The sequence below is a fragment of the Pelobates fuscus genome, chromosome 7, assembly GCF_036172605.1.
Source record: "Pelobates fuscus isolate aPelFus1 chromosome 7, aPelFus1.pri, whole genome shotgun sequence".
Lineage (NCBI taxonomy): Eukaryota > Metazoa > Chordata > Amphibia > Anura > Pelobatidae > Pelobates > Pelobates fuscus.
Window position 1 is genome coordinate 183,234,910 of NC_086323.1, and position 18,162 is coordinate 183,253,071.

The following is an 18,162-nucleotide window of genomic DNA, read 5'->3' on the forward strand; positions in this document are numbered from 1 at the left end:
CAAGGGCTATTTGGGGATATCAGATTTAAAGCTGTACCCCCTGTTTTTGGGGTACATCCAGAACTTGGGTAAAATAATGTATGTTTTAATTGGGTTATGTGTTTATCTGAGGGGAGGAGACGTGGGGGTGTTACCATGCATGTGATTGGTCAATTTCATCCTCCCCCTGGGAGTGTCCTGTATGTACCTGATCCTAATAAAAAGCAGGCTGGGTGTTCCAGTCCAGAGACCTCTTCTGACCCTCAATACGTAGCCGTGTCTCGTTATTGGAGGGAACTGCTATATCACACTGGGGATTGCTATGCGCTGCATATTCCCCTGAGCTCTTAATCACTTAGCTCTTGTAAGAGCTTGTTCCGGATACGCTCTCCTGGAGGAGAGGTCTTCCCCACACGGTCCTGGAGGACAGAAGCCGATCCAGGGTGGAAGGAAGACGGCGCGGCTCCAGTTAAGCTACAGCGGTTGTGGAGCCTGCGGTGGTTGTGGTGTCGTCTGCAGTGCTTGGAGTCCTCTGAGAGCGCTAGGAGCATCCATCAACGGAGGGTACTCGGTCGGAGTACTCGGAGCTCCGTTACTGAGAGGCTGACAAATTACCGCCTCACAGACCCTACGATTGTGCTATTGACTTGTTGCCTGGCACTATACCTCCAGAGGGCAGGGTGTACCCTCTATCGGTTCAAGAAAACCGTATCATGGAGGAATACATTAAAGAATCATTAGACAAGGGATTTATTAGGAGATCCTCTTCTCCGGCTGGAGCGGGGTTCTTCTTTGTATCAAAAAAAGAAGGTGATTTAAGACCTTGCATTGATTATAGAGGTCTTAATAAAATCACCATCAAAAATGCTTACCCTATACCAGTGATGGCGAACCTATGGCACGCGTGCCACAGGTGGCACGCCGGGCCCTTTCTGTGGGCACGCGGCCATAGGTTCGCCATTAATGCAGAGTAGGCACCTGCCTGCCCGAAACGGCAGGCGCCTACTCTGCTTCCGGGTCGGGAGGCAGGGGAGAGATCTTTGAAGCAGCTCCCCTATCCTCCCGCGAGCAATCAGTGTGGAGCGTTGCCGCGTGTTACCATGGCAAGGCTCCACACAGCATCGCGCGGGAGGACAGGGGAGCTGCCTCACAGATCCCTCCCCTGCCTCCCGAACCGGAAGCAGTACTTGCCACCACCTGACCACCAGGGATGACTGTGTCCCCCCCTCCTTCATTAAAGGTAAGAAGGGGGGGGGGGGAGAAGATAATGGATTTACCATACTTTTTTTTTTTTAAAACGTTTACCCCCCCCATCCCCACACACACAGCACCCCTACCCCCCACACACACAGCACCCATACCCCCCAGCAGTACCCCTACCCCCCCACACAGCACCCCTACCCCCCAGCAGTACCCCTACCCCACACACACACACAGCACCCCTACCCCCCAGCAGTACCCCTACCCCCACACACAGCACCCCTACCCCCCAGCAGTACCCCTACCCCCACACACAGCACCCCTACCCCCCAGCAGTACCCCTACCCCCCCACACACAGCACCCCTACCCCCAGCAGTACCCTACACCCACACACAGTACCCCTACCTCCCACACACACAGCACCCCTACCCCCCAGCAGTACCCCTACCCCCCCACACACAGCACCCCTTCCCCCCACAAGTACCCCTGGCCCCCACACACAGTACCCCTACCCCCCCACACACAGTACCCCTACCCCCCCACACACAGTACCCCTACCCCCCCACACAGTACCCCTACCCCCCACACACAGTACCCCTAACCCCCCCACACACAGTACCCATACCCCCACACACAGCACCCCCACAGCACACCTCCTCTCCCCAGCACCCCTCCCCTCCCCCACACCCAGCATCCCTCCCCCCACACATCACCTCTAACCCCCCACACAGCACCCCTACCCCCCCACACAGCACCCCTACCCCCCCACACTGCACCCCTACCCCCCCACACACTGCACCCCTACCCCCGCCCAGCACCCCTACCCCCCACACAGCACAGCACCCCTACCTCCCCACACACCACAGCACCACTCTCACACAGCACCCCTCATACACACACACACATACAGCACCCCTCACACACACATACAGCACCCATCACACACACACACACACAAGAACCCTCACACACACACAGTACCCCTACACCCCACACACAGCAGCCCTACCCCCCCACACAGCAGCCCTACCCCCCACACAGCACCCCCACAACACACACAGCACCCTTACCCCCGCCCAGCACAGCACCCCTCACACACACACATACACAGCACAGCACCCCTCATACACACACACAGCACCCCTCACACACAAACACACATACAGCACCCCTCATACACACACCACCCCTCACACACTTACACAGCACCCCTCATACACTTACACAGCACCCCTCATACACTTACACAGCACTCCTCATACACTTACACAGCACTCCTCATACACTTACACAGCACTCCTCATACACACACACACAGCACCCCACATCCCCCCCACACAGCACCCCCCCACACACAGCACCCCCCCACACACAGCACCCCCCCACACACACAGCACCCCCCCACCACACACACAGCACCCCCCCACCACACACACAGCACCCCCCCACCACACACACAGCACCCCCCCCACCACACACACAGCACCCCCCCCACCACACACACAGCACCCCCCTCACACACACACAGCACCCCTCACACACACAGCAACCCACACACCGACAGCACCCCACACACACAGCACCCCATCACACACAGCACCCCTCACACACAGCACCCCTCACACACACCACCCCTCACACACACCACCTCACACAAACACATACACTACACCCCTCAATGCATTATGTGTGTGTATTCAGTAGTCTGTGTGTGTGCGTGTATGCAGCAGTCTGTGTGTGCGTGTATTCAGCAGTGTGTGTGCATGTATTCAGCAGTGTGTGTGTGTGTGTGTGTGTATTCAGCAGTGTGTGTGTGTATTCAGCAGTGTGTGTGTGTGTATTCAGCAGTGTGTGTGTGTATTCAGCAGTGTGTGTGTGTGTATTCAGCAGTCTCTGTGTGTACTCAGCAGTCTGTCTGTGTATGTACTCAGCAGTCTGTCTGTGTGTGTACTCAGCAGACTGTCTGTATGTGTATTCAGCAGACTGTCTGTATGTGTATTCATCAGTCTCTATATTCAGCAGTCTTGTGTGTGTGTGTATTGAGCAGACGGTGTGTTTGTATTCAGCAGTCTGTGTGTGTGTATGTATTGCATTTGTTGGAGATACTAATAAATATAAGCTTAATTGTATCTATTTATATAATTATTTATAATTTGTATCATTGAACTCTCTGTTGTTGTGTTTTAAAACAAAAGTTGTTAATTATTTCGGACAACAGTACGAGTTGTTTTTTCTAAACGTAAACCTCAATATTCAGGTTTAATTGCCGTGCTGGCACTTTAAGGAAAAAAAATTGGCATGCATTGCGGTTTGGGCACTCGGGCTCAAAAAGGTTCGCCATCACTGCCCTATACCATTAATAACAGAATTGTTTGACAGGCTCAAACATGCTACGGTATTCACCAAACTAGATCTCAGAGGAGCATACAATTTGATACGTATAAAAAAGGACCACGAATGGAAGACAGCATTCAACACTAGGTCAGGTCATTATGAGTATAATGAGTACCGTCATGCCATTTGGGATTTGCAATGCCCCAGCAGTATTCCAAGAATTTATTAATGATGTCTTAAGAGACTTTATCCACTCATTTGTTATTGTGTACTTGGACGACATTTTAATATATTCTACAGATCTACACACTCATCACAGACATGTTACGACAGTTCTGAAGACCCTTCTTGCTAATGGTCTTTAGTGTAAACTAGAAAAATGTCTATTCGACCAATTCGAAGTCTTGTTTTTGGGGTATTTGATTTCCGCTAAGGGTTTTCGTATGGATCCCCGGAAGCTCGCTGCTGTCATAGAATGGCCTCTGCCGCAAGGTCTGAAAGCCATCCAGCGTTTTCTGGGTTTCTCTAATTATTATAGACGTTTTATCAAAGGTTTTTCGTCTATCGTAGCACCTATTACTCGTATGACTAAAAAGGATGGCAATACTCGTGTCTGGTCTACCGAGGCACTTCAAGCTTTTGACTTTCTTAAGACTACGTTTGCCTCTGCACCTATTTTACAGCATCCTGTCCCCTCATTGCCCTATATACTTGAAGTTGATGCTTCAGATATCGGGGTAGGTGCGGTTTTATCTCAAAGAGAGTCTCCTGAAAAGCCATTGCATCCTTGTGGCTTCTTTTCTAAACAAATGTCCAAAGCAGAGAGGAATTATGATGTGGGTAATCGCGAACTCCTTGCTATCATTTTAGCACTCAAAGAATGGAGACATTTGTTAGAAGGCACTAAGGATCCCATCCTCATATTTACGGATCATAAGAATCTGTCCTACCTTAGCGAAGCTAAAAGATTGTCTTCCAGGCAGGCTAGGTGGTCACTGTTCTTGTCCCATTTCAATTATATAATCACCTATAGGCCAGGTGATCGGAACACTAAAGCGGACGCTCTGTCCAGACAGTTTGAAACTATTGACAAACAAGAGATTGATGTTACTCCTGTCATTCCCCCAGACAGGATAATAGCAACTACTGTATTACAAGCGAAACAAAGCATGGCACCTAGCGAGAGGCCTAATGATAAATTGTTTGTTGACGTTCCCGAGAGACGGGATATTCTGTCACTATATCATGATACTAAGACTGCTGGACATCCTGGTATTTCCAAAACAGTGTCAGCTGTTTCTCGGTATTTTTTGTGGGATTCCTTACGAAAGGATGTCACTGACTATATAAGTGCTTGTACTACTTGTGCCTGTATGAAATCCTCTCGTAGAGTTCCTTGTGGGCTGTTGCATCCGTTACCCGTTCCCGAGAGGCCTTGGTCTAACCTATCAATGGATTTTATTGTTGAATTACCCCCTTCGAATGGTAACACAGTCATCCTGATGATAGTTGATCGGTTTTCCAAAATGGCTCACTTTGTGTCTCTTCGCAAGTTGCCCACATCCAAGGAACTGGCCCTTATCTTCACTAGAGAAGTATTTCGGTTACATGGCATTCCCTTATCTATTGTGTCCGATAGGGGTAGCCAATTTATTTCCAGGTTCTGGAAAGCCTTTTGTTCAGAAATGGGTATTTCTCTCTCGTTTTCTTCCGCTTACCATCCCCAGTCTAATGGAGCTTCTGAACGTGCCAACCAGTCTCTGGAGCAGTACCTCCGTTGTTTTGTGTCTCACCATCAGGACAATTGGTCTGACCTGCTTCCTTGGGTTGAATTTGCTCGGAATAACGCCACTCATGATTCTTCCGGCAAAAGCCCTTTTTACGTTGTCTATGGCCAGCATCCCGTTGTTCTCCCTGCTGCATTCTCCTCACAGGGCATGCCAGTTCTGGATGAGCATTTAGCTGGTTTGCTTAATACTTGGGATCAGGTTCAGCGTTCTTTGGTTGACTCTGCTGCTCGCCAGAAGGCTCAGGCTGACAAGCATCGCAGAGCGGCTCCTTCCTATGTTGTGGGGGACAGAGTTTTGCTTTCCACGCGGAATATTCGCCTCCGGGTTCCTTCTATGAAATTGTCGTGTTATACATAAGGTTAATCCCATTTCATATGCCTTGGGTCTGCCTAAAAATCTGCGCATACCTAATGTTTTTCACACCTCGTTGTTGAAGCCTTTTGTGCGCAACCGCTATACCCGGCATGCTCCTCCTCCCCCTCCTGTCTCTGTGGAGGGTCATGAGGAATTCGAAGTGTCTGCTGTTCTTGACTCTCATTTCCTTAGGGGTCGGCTTCAGTACTTGGTACATTGGAAGGGTTATGGGCCTGAGGAGCGCAGTTGGATTTCTGCTGATGCTGTTCATGCTCCCCGCCTTGTGCGTTCTTTCCATTCACGTTTTCCTGCCAGACCTAGTCCTGCCCGCCCGGAGGGCGTGTCCTCAGGGGGTGGTACTGTAGCGTTACTCACCTTTCCCAGGGGCCGGCCGCGGTCCTCTCTTCAAGCCGCGCGCGGTCCTGCGGCTGCACGAGCCGTTTCTGTCTCAGTTCCCTTTAGCGCTTGTTGTGTTCAGTTGTGTTCCTCCGTATTTGACCTTGGCTTTGTATTCTGACTTCGTTTTCGCTTTATCCTTGTCTGTTCTGTTTGCCGGCTTGCTGTTTCCTGTGTACCAGACCCCGGCTTGTCCTCGTTTACGCTGTCTCTTTGTGCCCTTGACCTCGGATTGTTCCTGACTCTGTACTTCTCCTATATATGTCGAGTCCGGACATTCTAAGGTCCGGTAGACGTATCTCACCTCTGTACTGCCTTCTGTTTAGCTGGATCCTGCGTGTAGGGGTATATTCTCGTTACAGCAGGGCAGCTGTAACCAACACCTCCAATCTCATCTCATTGATTGGACTCCAGTTGGCTGACATCTCACTCCAATTAGCTCTTGGAGATGTCATTAGTCTAGGGCAGGCATAGGCAACCTTCGGCTCTGCAGATTTTTTGGATTACACCTCCCATGATGCTTTGCCAGCATTATTTGTGTAAGAGCATTATGGGGGATGTAGTCCACAACATCTGGAGAGCCGAAGGTTGCCTATCCCTGGTCTAGGGGTTCACATACTTCTTCCACCTGCACTGTGAATGTTTGCATGGTGTGTTCAATAAAAACATGGCAACATTTCATTCTTTGTGTATTATTAGTTTAAGCAGACTGATTGTCTATTGTTGTGACTTAGATGATGATCAGATCACATTTTATTACCAATTTGTGCAGAAATCCATATCATTCCAAAGGGTTCACGTACTTTTTCTTGCAACTGTATGTGTATGTGTTTTTTTTTATTGGTGTATATGTGTGCATGTGTCTATGTCTGTAATGTAAAGGTGATTTGGTATGGGCAATGCAAAGGTAAAGTGGAAGGCAACATATGTATTATGCATAATATGCATGCACAATACACGGGGAAACATATATATGATAATATATATGTAAAGTAGACATGTGCAATTCGTTTTGTTCCGAGTGTCAATTCGGACGAATTTTGATCAATTCAGACACTTCTGAATGTCCGAATAGCTGAATTGCCGAATTTCCAAAGTGCCGAATTTTGGAATTGCCGAATAGCCGAAGCACTAATATACCCAGTGGAAGAATGAAGAATGTTACACTGTATACAATACAATTACGTTTAGGGGTTGCCCCCCACAAATCCTCAGCGACCTGACACACACTCTCTACTTTCTTTCTATACTATCTACACTGTATGCAAGTTTAAATAAAAAGTATACACACACACACATTCAGCTGTAAGCATTTGCAACACTTACAACAATCAAGTAACATGTTCATATAAAATGTAAGTTACTTAGCCAGTCAATGGATGGGAATGAGTAAGTAGATAGCTCCCTAATACCATGGGAATTAGGGAGTTATCTACCAAAGGGCTGAAAGACGTAAATTGGTCTTTCAGCCAAATTTACTTATACTAAGTAAAAATTACTTAGTATTAGTAAATTCTGCCCCTACTCGAGTAGGGGCATGTCTAGTAAACAGTGAGCAGCCTGTTTAACCCCCCCCCCCAAAAAAAAAGAGCGGCGGGTGGGGGCCCTAAAGTAAAATAAGGGGGGGGACCTATTGTCAAATTACACAGCATGAGAAAATCACAAAGAACTTTCCCACGCTGTGTAAAACGACACAGAGCACTCTGATTGGTTGGATTTCAAGCAAACCAATCAGAGTGCTGTGACAGGTAAATGTAGAGACTTACCTGTCAGTCTCTTCATTTACCTGTCAGAACACTATGATTGGATGGCTTAAACCAACCAATCAGAGTATTTTGAGCCTAATTGCAGAGCAGGACAAGGCTTTATAAGCCCCCCCCCCCCCCCCCCCCCCCCGCCCTGCAGAGCTCAGTCTGTGCGGTGCCCTCCATGGGTGAAGATGGATTACTATTTCAGTGTTGTTGTTTTTTTTCGTCTGATTTTTTTTGTGTCTGAAAAAATAAGATTTTAGAAATAGAAGACATCAAATAGTAAGTTTTATTTCTTTTTTTTTACAGGTACTTAATTATTGCTCCCCCCCCCCTCACAATGTTTAGGGTAAAGAGGGTAGGTAGGGTTTTTTTTTTTGGTGGGGGGGGTGGTGACTAGGGGATTAGGGACCCCTAGTCACCTGGGGGGTTAACATTTGTATTTAGGGGCCCCACCCGCCACTCAGAGGTGGGGGCCAAGGGGGAGGACAATAGGTCCACCCCTTTATTCTAATTTAGGGCCCCAACACTCAGGAGTGGGGCCGGGGGGGGAGAACAACAGGTCCCCCCCCCCCCATATTGGTATTTAAGGCCCCCTTCTGTGGAAGTGCTTCTAGCGACTGGCTGAATGACTACCACTAGAAGCATTCACATTTTGCAATGAAAACATTTTAGTGTGTGTGGGGGGAGTTGCCATATCTATAATCATCATTTGCGAAAATAAAAAAGACTAGACTAAAGTGGATTGCCAGATCTCCTCCATCATGAAGGAATAACACCACAATCCATTGGTAAGGAAAACATTCTTTATACAAAAGAGTGAGTGTGTGTGTGTGTGTGTATATATATATATATATATATATATATATATAATTAGGACATACAGAAGGAGAGTGAAGATCACCACTACTATCTTTCATGCCTCACCAGTACTTCACCAGAAACTCCGAGGAAGTTGTTAGATCAACAGCATAAAAGGAAAATGATGGGTTTCAAGGTTGAACTTGTTGGGCTTTAGTATTTTTTCAACTAGATAACTATGTTGTAACGGATCACCTGGCACTCCGACTGGGTACCTCCGTTGAAGGATGCTTAACCACCGTAGACTCCTTCAGAGAGCAAGACAGGAACAAGCTCTTACAAGAGCTCAGTGATTATAGCAAGGGAATATGCAGAGCATAGTAATCCTTGTAGCAGATTCCCCCAATAAGAGACAGGACTCAGATTGAGGGTGAAGTAGAACTGACTGTACTGGCACATACAGCCTCTTTTATTCACAATCCACAAACATAGTACTGCCCACAGGGTTTTTGAAAACAACCAATAAACACGTACAATACACTCAGACACTCCCACACAAAATCCTCCCCTCTGCATGTGATACAATTACCTTACACAATGGGTAATGTAATTATCACAGGCAGAGAAATACAGTTTTTCCACATTATTCATAACTTTAAAAGTATGCATCACATTACATTTTCAGAATCCGCATACTCCAAATACAAACAAATGTCAAAATCATCCAAATTGGTCCATTGGTTCAAAAGATAGATAGAAGTCCTTTGTGACCAAATGAAGCATGGCTTTTCTGCCCAAAACCAGTTCCACAGAGTCTTCTATCCTGGAGATAATTGAGAAGTAATCCAATTATCTCCAAGGACAGAGGCAAAACTCCATTAAGCACATGGCAGTAAAAAGACAATAAAATACACAAGGTTACATTTATTACATAAAATACAGACATGCAACATATTCCCAGATAGCTTAGGTGTGAGCGCACATTATTACTGAATGGCGCTCAGACCACACACATACAGTTTAATTGGCATAGCTATCTGGGTTAAATGAGTTCATTCAGTAAATCTGAGAATCTACCGAACGCCAGGGCAGCAATACATGAATAGACCTTTCTGCATAGGAAAATAAAGTATTTAAATGCCGGTCCATAGTCAAAAGGCAGCAGGCAGGCAACCAGGCTCCTCCAGTACACAGTGGCGAGGTTGGTTCCGCCACATATGTAACTTTCATAAGTAATGCGAATGCTAAAAAGAATTATGACTCAAGAATAAAAAAAATAAAAGAAACCAAAAATAAATTACAAAGTGCTAACATATGGCAAGAGAAACAATCTTATAATTTTAATAAATTAATCTATGCACATGATAGTAAATGCAAGAAATCATTTGTCAACATACTCTTGGCTTCTTCAGCAGGGGACCTCTTTGATCTGGCCAGTGGTCATGTTTACATTGACTTGTATCCAGCAAATTGTCATCCAATAAGGATACTGACAGGTTTCTGCAAAATGCAAATAGTTATATTCAGTTTGTACTTTGAAAATTGTTCACTGCTAAACATTAACTTTAGAACTTAACCACTGCAGATGATATTTGATATTTTTTTATCATTTGGGTTTTCATACATGTCTGGAGGAATTATTCTGTCACTGTCTAGGGTCTTTGCATAACTCATTTGGTTTGGCCATGAAGGGCAGGTTAGGGTTAATATATACTTACCCGAACCTTTCCCTCGTGGGCAACATCCTCTTCAGCTCTTGGTGCTTCAGTGCAGCATTTAGTTCTATGAAGTATCTCATGGGATAGCTTTTTTTATTACGGTCATCACAGTGGAAGCTTACAAGCTTGACAAAAAGGTAGTTCTGTTTTTGTCAAGCTTTGTAGGGTGGAGGAAAAATACAGATACAAATAATCCCTATTTTGTCTCAGTATATATTTTGGCTGAGCTGGAATTTTGTGAAATTCCTCCTTCCTCCCAAACAACTCTCCCATCTAGAAACTGTAAGACCAAAGAAAACTGTAATCAAGGATGCCTGATTAATATACAACATGAAAAACTACTAAAGTTGTAAATGGTTGAAAATTTTTTTTTTTACAAATTCTGTTTAGTCAACAGGTAGTAGTAGATAACGTCAATAAATAAAAAAAAACTCTCCAAGCACAAGGAAAAGTAATAGAACACACACAAAAAAGAGGCTGCTTTAACTTACTTCATTCCAACAGCATCCTGTCCAACAGGCTCTCTGCGTTTTTGGTTACTAGTGTCTTTGCGCATAATGAATCCTTCTGGGAACCATAAAGTGCCATGTTTTTGACGTTTCTTTGCCAGCAAAACCACCAATAGTAGAATAACAATAATGATAACGAACACTATAGGTAATATGTACATTAATGTTGGAGTTGACGGCTGTGTGATTACACCTGCAATTGAAAAAGATAAACCTTAAAAATGAAACGGATGAAGCATTAACAAAACTAAAATGGATATAAATATTCCCACCAGGATTCTGTGGAGGATCTGTAAATGGTGGTCGCTCCCTTACCCAAAGTGCACAGCAGTGTTTCTAGCTCAAATCTAATTTCTTGCTCAAACCTTTTGAAGTTTGCAAAAGCAGCTTCTGATCACTTTTCTAATGCAGATTTTTTGTATAATTGTACTCACTATATATCAGTTTTAGATCCATAAACAGATATTATTCTTAAATGGGAACTGTTACTTCTCTAAAATTTGATCTCCCTTGCCGGCCCATGGAGAGCTGGCCCTGTTGTCTGGCCGTGGGCCCTCTCGGGCCGGTGAGGAGATCAGAGCCATTATATAGAAAGGCCCTTCGTTAGTGGGAGAGAGAGGGCGGTAGGACCAGGAGGGAGGCTGTGTGGAGCATTGCCGCACGTTACCATGGCAACGCTCCACACAGCATTCTGTGCACGGGAGGACAGGAGAAAGCCTGCAGCCAGACAAGCTACAGGCTACACATAACTCACCACTGGACCACCAGGGAAGACTTTATTAATGTATAGCAGTATTAAAAAAAAAAAAAAACTGCAACACACACACACACAGCACCCCCATCCCCACACACAGCACCCCCATCCCCACACACGGCACCCCCTCCCCAAACACAGCACCACACACACCACATACACTGGACCCCTCAATGCAGTGTGTGTGTAGTCAGCAGTTTGTATGTATTCAGCAGTCTCTGTGTGTGTGTGTGTGTATTCAACAATCTGTGTGTGTATTTAGCAGACTGTGTGTGAATATATTCAGCATTCTGTCTGTATGTGTATTCATCAGTCCGTCTGTGTATTCATCAGTCCGTCTGTGTGTGTATTCAGCAGTGTGTGTGTGTCAGGGCCGGTGCAAGGATTTTTGGGTACATAGGCGAAGATGTATTTTTCCACCCCCCCCCAAAATAACATCTTCACCTATGTGCCTCTTAACCAGCCCCTCTCCCCATCCATTATTGGTCCCCTCCCTTCCCTGTCCCTTAGTGTTCTTCTGACAGTTACACACACTCAATGACAAACACACAGACTCACTGATCTGACACACATTCATTAACACATACACACTGATTGACACTCATTGACAGACACACTGATAGTCACACACAGACTCAACGACAAAGATACTCTCACTGATTTGACAGAGACTCACAAACACACACTGACAGACACACACATACACTGACACACTCATACACTCACATGCAACACTCATACAATCACTCACAGACACACACACTCATATAATCACACACACACACACACACACACACTCACAGACAGTCACTCACACACACATTCACACACTCACACACTCACAGTCACTCACAGACAGTCACTCAGACACACATGCAGTCACTCACAGACACACATACACTCACACACAGTCACTCACAGACACACAGGCACTCACTCACACAGAGACACACATACACACTCACAGACACACATACACTCACTCACCGACACACACAGACACTCACACACTCACTCACTGACACACAGACACTCACACACACTCACTCATTCACAGACACACATACTCACTCACTCACTCACAGACACACATACACTCACTCACAGACACACATACACTCACTCACAGACACACATACACTCACTCACAGACACACATGCACTAACACACAGTCACACACACACTCACTCACAGACACACATACACTCACACACACATCACATACACTCACTAATTATTTTAATAAATTAACATTTTCCACCCAGCCTCCCTACCTGGAGAGCTGGTGTGGATGAGGTCCAGTGGGGCTGCAAGGCGGTGTGTGGCAGTGCTGAGATCAGACGCGGCGAGGGAGCTCTAATCTCACCGCTCTGCTCCCTCGCGCGCTGTCTGCTGATACCGCGGGAGCCGGATTATGATGCCATATTCCGGCTCCCACGGCATCAGCAGACAGCGCGCGAGGGAGCAGAGCAGAGAGGTTAGAGCTCCCTCGCCGCGCCTGATCTCAGCACTGCCGCACGCCGCGCCGGGGGTCGAGATGGTGGCCTGGCAGGAGGGAGAGCTTCCCTCCTGCCAGTCACTGAAATCTTGCGCCCCCGGAGCCGGTGCGCCCTAAGGCGGCCCGCCTGAGCCGCCTTATGGACGCGCCGGCCCTGGTGTGTGTGTGTATTCAGCAGTCTGTGTGTATCCAGCAGTCTGTGTGTGTTTATGTTTGTGTGTGCATTCAGTGGACTGTGTGTTTATATTCAGCAGTCTGTGTGTATTTAGCAGTCTGTGTGGGTATTTATCAGTCTGTGTGCGGATTTATTCAGCAGTCGGTGTGTATATATTCGTCAGTCTGTGTGTGAATGTGTTCAGCAGTCTGTGACTGTATTCAGCAGACGGTGTGTATGTATTGTATGTATGTATTGCATTTGTTGGAGGTACTAATAAATGTAAGCTTAATTTTAGCTATAATTTACATTTTTATTCCTGTGAGTTGTGTGTAGGCAGGGCCCCAGTGCACTGCTTTGCCCGGGGCCCATAATGTCGTTAAGATGGCACTGCTCCTCCATTCCATCTCCCCACCCATCATGTTTTCTTCTTTACACTTTATCTCTCTTTCCATCTTTATCTTCTACCATTTTTTGTTGCTCCTAAAGGTATGGTACGGATACTTTTCTACGAGACTTAATTGTTTTCTGTTTTTTGTTGGTTTTTTTTCACTTAATGTGAAAGGCCTTAACATACTGATGTCATGTGAGCATTGTGGAGTTTTCATTTTTTATAAAAAAGACATTCATTCAGGTAGAACCCCTACATTTTCTGATGAGTACTACACATTAAATTTCCCACAATCCGGCATTCTGTTGCTAAGACACATCCATACATTTTCTGCTTCTTTTCCTTCACCTCAGAACATCAAATTTTGCTTCTTAAAGGAAAATAAATGCATGTTTGCCAATTCCTCCTGGATGACGGTCCAATCCAATGCTCCTCATAAGGAATCATTGGGGAATGTAGGTGCAAGTACGACACTCACCACCATGCACCTATGATTATGCAACAGAGATTAATTGCATGAAATGATTCTCTATGACAGACCGTGACAGCACTCATCATGGGGTTGTGAGATCACTGTATGCTTGGGTATGAGAGCAGGGGAGTAACAGTCCCGACTCTCCTATCCAGAGTGCTTGGATGTGTGGCTTGAAACAAACATTTATTAAAAAATAAATAAAGCCAAAATGGAGAAGCCATGTGTGAAAAACTAAGTACATTTTATAAAAAAAAAAAAAACTATGCATCAGGCTGAATAACGGAAAGAAAAAAGAGGCAGCAAACCTGAAGGGAGGGGGCTCCCTCAGAACAGTCTGTCTGCTCTAAAAAGTGTAATAAGGTATTACCTTTGCACTTATATATACAAAGAAAACTATTGATTTCCTCTTTTTAAATTTTATTTTTTTTATTCTTTATTTTTGGAGTGTCGATAAATACGTTTGTGATACGTTGTGATATGTTGTGTTACGTTTTTGTATTTTGAAACACTAATATTTGTCTCCAGAGTATAACAGTACCTCCCCCCACCCCCCATGTACAGGTTTTATGGTGTTTTCTAAAGTTACTGAGTTAACTATAAGGCTTGAGTTTCCTCTTTTTCACATTGAAATTTGCCCGATTTGTTATGTTGCTTCTGAGACCGTATGGTTGCTTTCCTCCTTAGCATTGTGTTAACACACCACTGAAGGTATGGTACGGATACTTTTCTACGAGACTTAATTGTTTTCTATTTTTTGTTGTTTTTTTTCACTTAATGTGAAAGGCCTTAACATACTGATGTCATGTGAGCATTGTGGAGTTTTAAATTTTTATAAAAAAGACATTCATTCAGGTAGAACCCCTACATTTTCTGATGAGTACTACACATTAAATTTCCCACAATCCGGCATTCTGTTGCTAAGACACATCCATACATTTTCTGCTTCTTTTCCTTCACCTCAGAACATCAAATTTTGCTTCTTAAAGGAAAATAAATGCATGTTTGCCAATTCCTCCTGGATGACGGTCCAATCCAATGCTCCTCATAAGGAATCATTGGGGAATGTAGGTGCAAGTACGACACTCACCACCATGCACCTATGATTATGCAACAGAGATTAATTGCATGAAATGATTCTCTATGACAGACCGTGACAGCACTCATCATGGGGTTGTGAGATCACTGTATGCTTGGGTATGAGAGCAGGGGAGTAACAGTCCCGACTCTCCTATCCAGAGTGCTTGGATGTGTGGCTTGAAACAAACATTTATTAAAAAATAAATAAAGCCAAAATGGAGAAGCCATGGGTGAAAAACTAAGTACATTTTATAAAAAAAAAAAAAACTATGCATCAGGCTGAATAACGGAAAGAAAAAAGAGGGGCTCCCTCAGAACAGTCTGTCTGCTCTAAAAAGTGTAATAAGGTATTACCTTTGCACTTATATATACAAAGAAAACTATTGATTTCCTCTTTTTAAATTTTATTTTTTTTATTCTTTATTTTTGGAGTGTCGATAAATACGTTTGTGATACGTTGTGATATGTTGTGTTACGTTTTTGTATTTTGAAACACTAATATTTGTCTCCAGAGTATAACAGTACCTCCCCCCACCCCCCATGTACAGGTTTTATGGTGTTTTCTAAAGTTACTGAGTTAACTATAAGGCTTGAGTTTCCTCTTTTTCACATTGAGATTTGCCCGATTTGTTATGTTGCTTCTGAGACCGTATGGTTGCTTTCCTCCTTAGCATTGTGTTAACACACCACTGAATGCTCAGACCAGCTGCTAAAACTTTGGCTTTTATAGAGGTGATCACACTTGCTGATGATCAATTAATCAAGGGCATTTGATTAGCAGCTGCTACTTAGCCTCTAAATTCTTTTGGAAGTAGTAAGGGTGTACTACATTTAAATTTTGTCTCTATTTTTGTTAAAGGACCACTATAGTGCCAGGAAAACATACTTGTTTTCCTGGCACTATAGTGCCCTGAGGGTGCCCCCACCCTCAGGGTCCCCCTCCCGTCAGGCTGTAGGAGGTGGAAGGGGTTAAACTTACCTCTTTCTCCAGTGCCGGGCGGGGGACTCTCTTCCTTCTCGCCTGAATGCGCATGCGCGGCACTAGCAGCACATTCAGCCAGTCCATAGGAAAGCATTCTCAATGCTTTCCTATGGACGCTGGTGTCTTCTCACTGTGAAAATCACAGTGAGAAGCGCGGAAGCGCCTCTAGCGGCTGTCAATGAGACAGCCACTAGAGGCTGGATTAACCCTATTATATACATAGCAGTTTCTCTGAAACTGCTATGTTTATAGAAAAAAGGGTTAATCCTAGCTGGACCTGGCACCCAGACCACTTCATTAAGCTGAATAGTGGTCCTTTAAATAAATCATGACACAGTGTAATATGTCATGTGTTTTTGTTCATCTGAGATCGTAAAATTTTTGACCTGCTAAGGAACAGATGATTGTCATTGTGTCCTGATATGTAAAACCATAGAATTCAAAAAGGGTGTACTTTCTTTTTACTATGACTGTGTATATATATATACATATAATTTAGTTTTTTTAAAGGTTCATACACATTTAATATATTGTCTAAACCATTTAAAAAGCACACTATTTAGTTGGAGATGTAAAAAGACAAGCAGAGGTTGTATTCTGGGGCAGAGTGCTAAAAGAGCAATCACCATTGAAACTAGAAAATAGAATGTCTCTCAACATTTAGCACCATTAAATATATGCACTCCGGTATGGCAAGAAGTTTTTTTTCCTTAGGTGATGTCAGCTTTACCATTCATTATACATAAAAGTTACAATTACTACAATACAATATGTTCTTTCTCTATATAAAATGTTACATACTTTCCACAGAGACCAAGGGATAAGTGAGAGTGCCCTGGATAGCATGGGCAGCCAAGAGCGCGGCAGCAGAATCTGTACTTTTAAAACATTGATTGGAATCCTGTACACAGCACTGGTTGTCAAGCTCTAGAGAAACCCTTGACCTAAAACAAAACGCAAAAAGGAATATTAGAATCTAGCATTCAGGTTTCACTCACACTTTTCACACTTTTCATTCAGCTTATACTCAAAATTATCAAGTGATAAGACCAATGTCATAATAAAAAGGAAAGAAAAAGGAAAGTATTAAAGTGCATGAGGAATCCTTCTTACATAGAAAGCCAAGGGTTTAGATACTGTGAGGTGTGATATGAAAGCATGAGTTGAGTCATAGTTCCAAGTAGTCATGGAAGAGGGAATAGGTTGTCTGATTCAATGTGTCCTTCCCATTCCCCAGGTCTCCTTCATACACATTGTATCTGTCTTTCATTACTGACTCAGTCATGAGTATTTAACAGCCTCCCTCCCTTCCCTTCCTCATTGCTACTCATCTGTTCATTGTAAAAGCATCTGAAAGTCAGCAGATTCTGTGGTCCAGATACATATACATATACCTGGGATCTCCATCTACCTGGAAGATAACGGAACCACAGGTCGGGGGCACGGGGTGGTGTCTCTAGATCAAGGGTATTAGTCTCTTGGTCACATTAAGAATCCTAATAGTTATAGAGTATACAGTGAGCAGCGGTGTTTAGCATGATGTAACAGGATTTTATATCCTTCAACAGGGGTGGATCATCCATAAAGCTCTGAATTATTGTGTGGTTAGACCTCCAAAAGGTGTGGATCGAAGGGCAGCCCAACCCCAGATAGAGGGAAGTCCCCACCCCCTGCCTTACACACGATAGTGTGTAAGAGTTGGGGTGTTTTGTACCAAATAGGCAAACATTTGTAGGCTGTATCCTGTATTCCTGTCGCGCAATGCTGCGTCAGATGACAGATTCGCCATGGCTCTGGGGTAAAGGTCACCTCTGACTTTCCCATAAAATTTGCTTCCTCTGATTTAATATCATCCCATATAGGGTGGTTATCTTCAGCTTCAAAGAGTCGTTGTTAGAACACATGGCTATGAACGCTGTGGGATCTCTTAAAACAAGGGGTCTTTGATGGATAGAGATAAAAAATTCAAGCAATTGTCTATACAGAAATTGGAGCATAAA

General features: G+C 44.5%; 1 protein-coding gene across 1 annotated transcript in view; it reads right to left on the minus strand.

The window, feature by feature from the left end:
* NOTCH2 (notch receptor 2) overlaps positions 1-18,162 on the minus strand; it is a 295,351-nt gene that overhangs the window by 46,916 nt on the left and 230,273 nt on the right. The window contains exons 27-29 of the mRNA XM_063426954.1: positions 16,964-17,106; positions 10,813-11,023; positions 10,001-10,103 (exon numbers count right to left, since the gene is read on the minus strand). Of these exons, the coding sequence (XP_063283024.1) occupies positions 10,001-10,103; positions 10,813-11,023; positions 16,964-17,106 (457 nt within the window). The remainder of the gene's footprint in view (positions 1-10,000; positions 10,104-10,812; positions 11,024-16,963; positions 17,107-18,162) is intronic.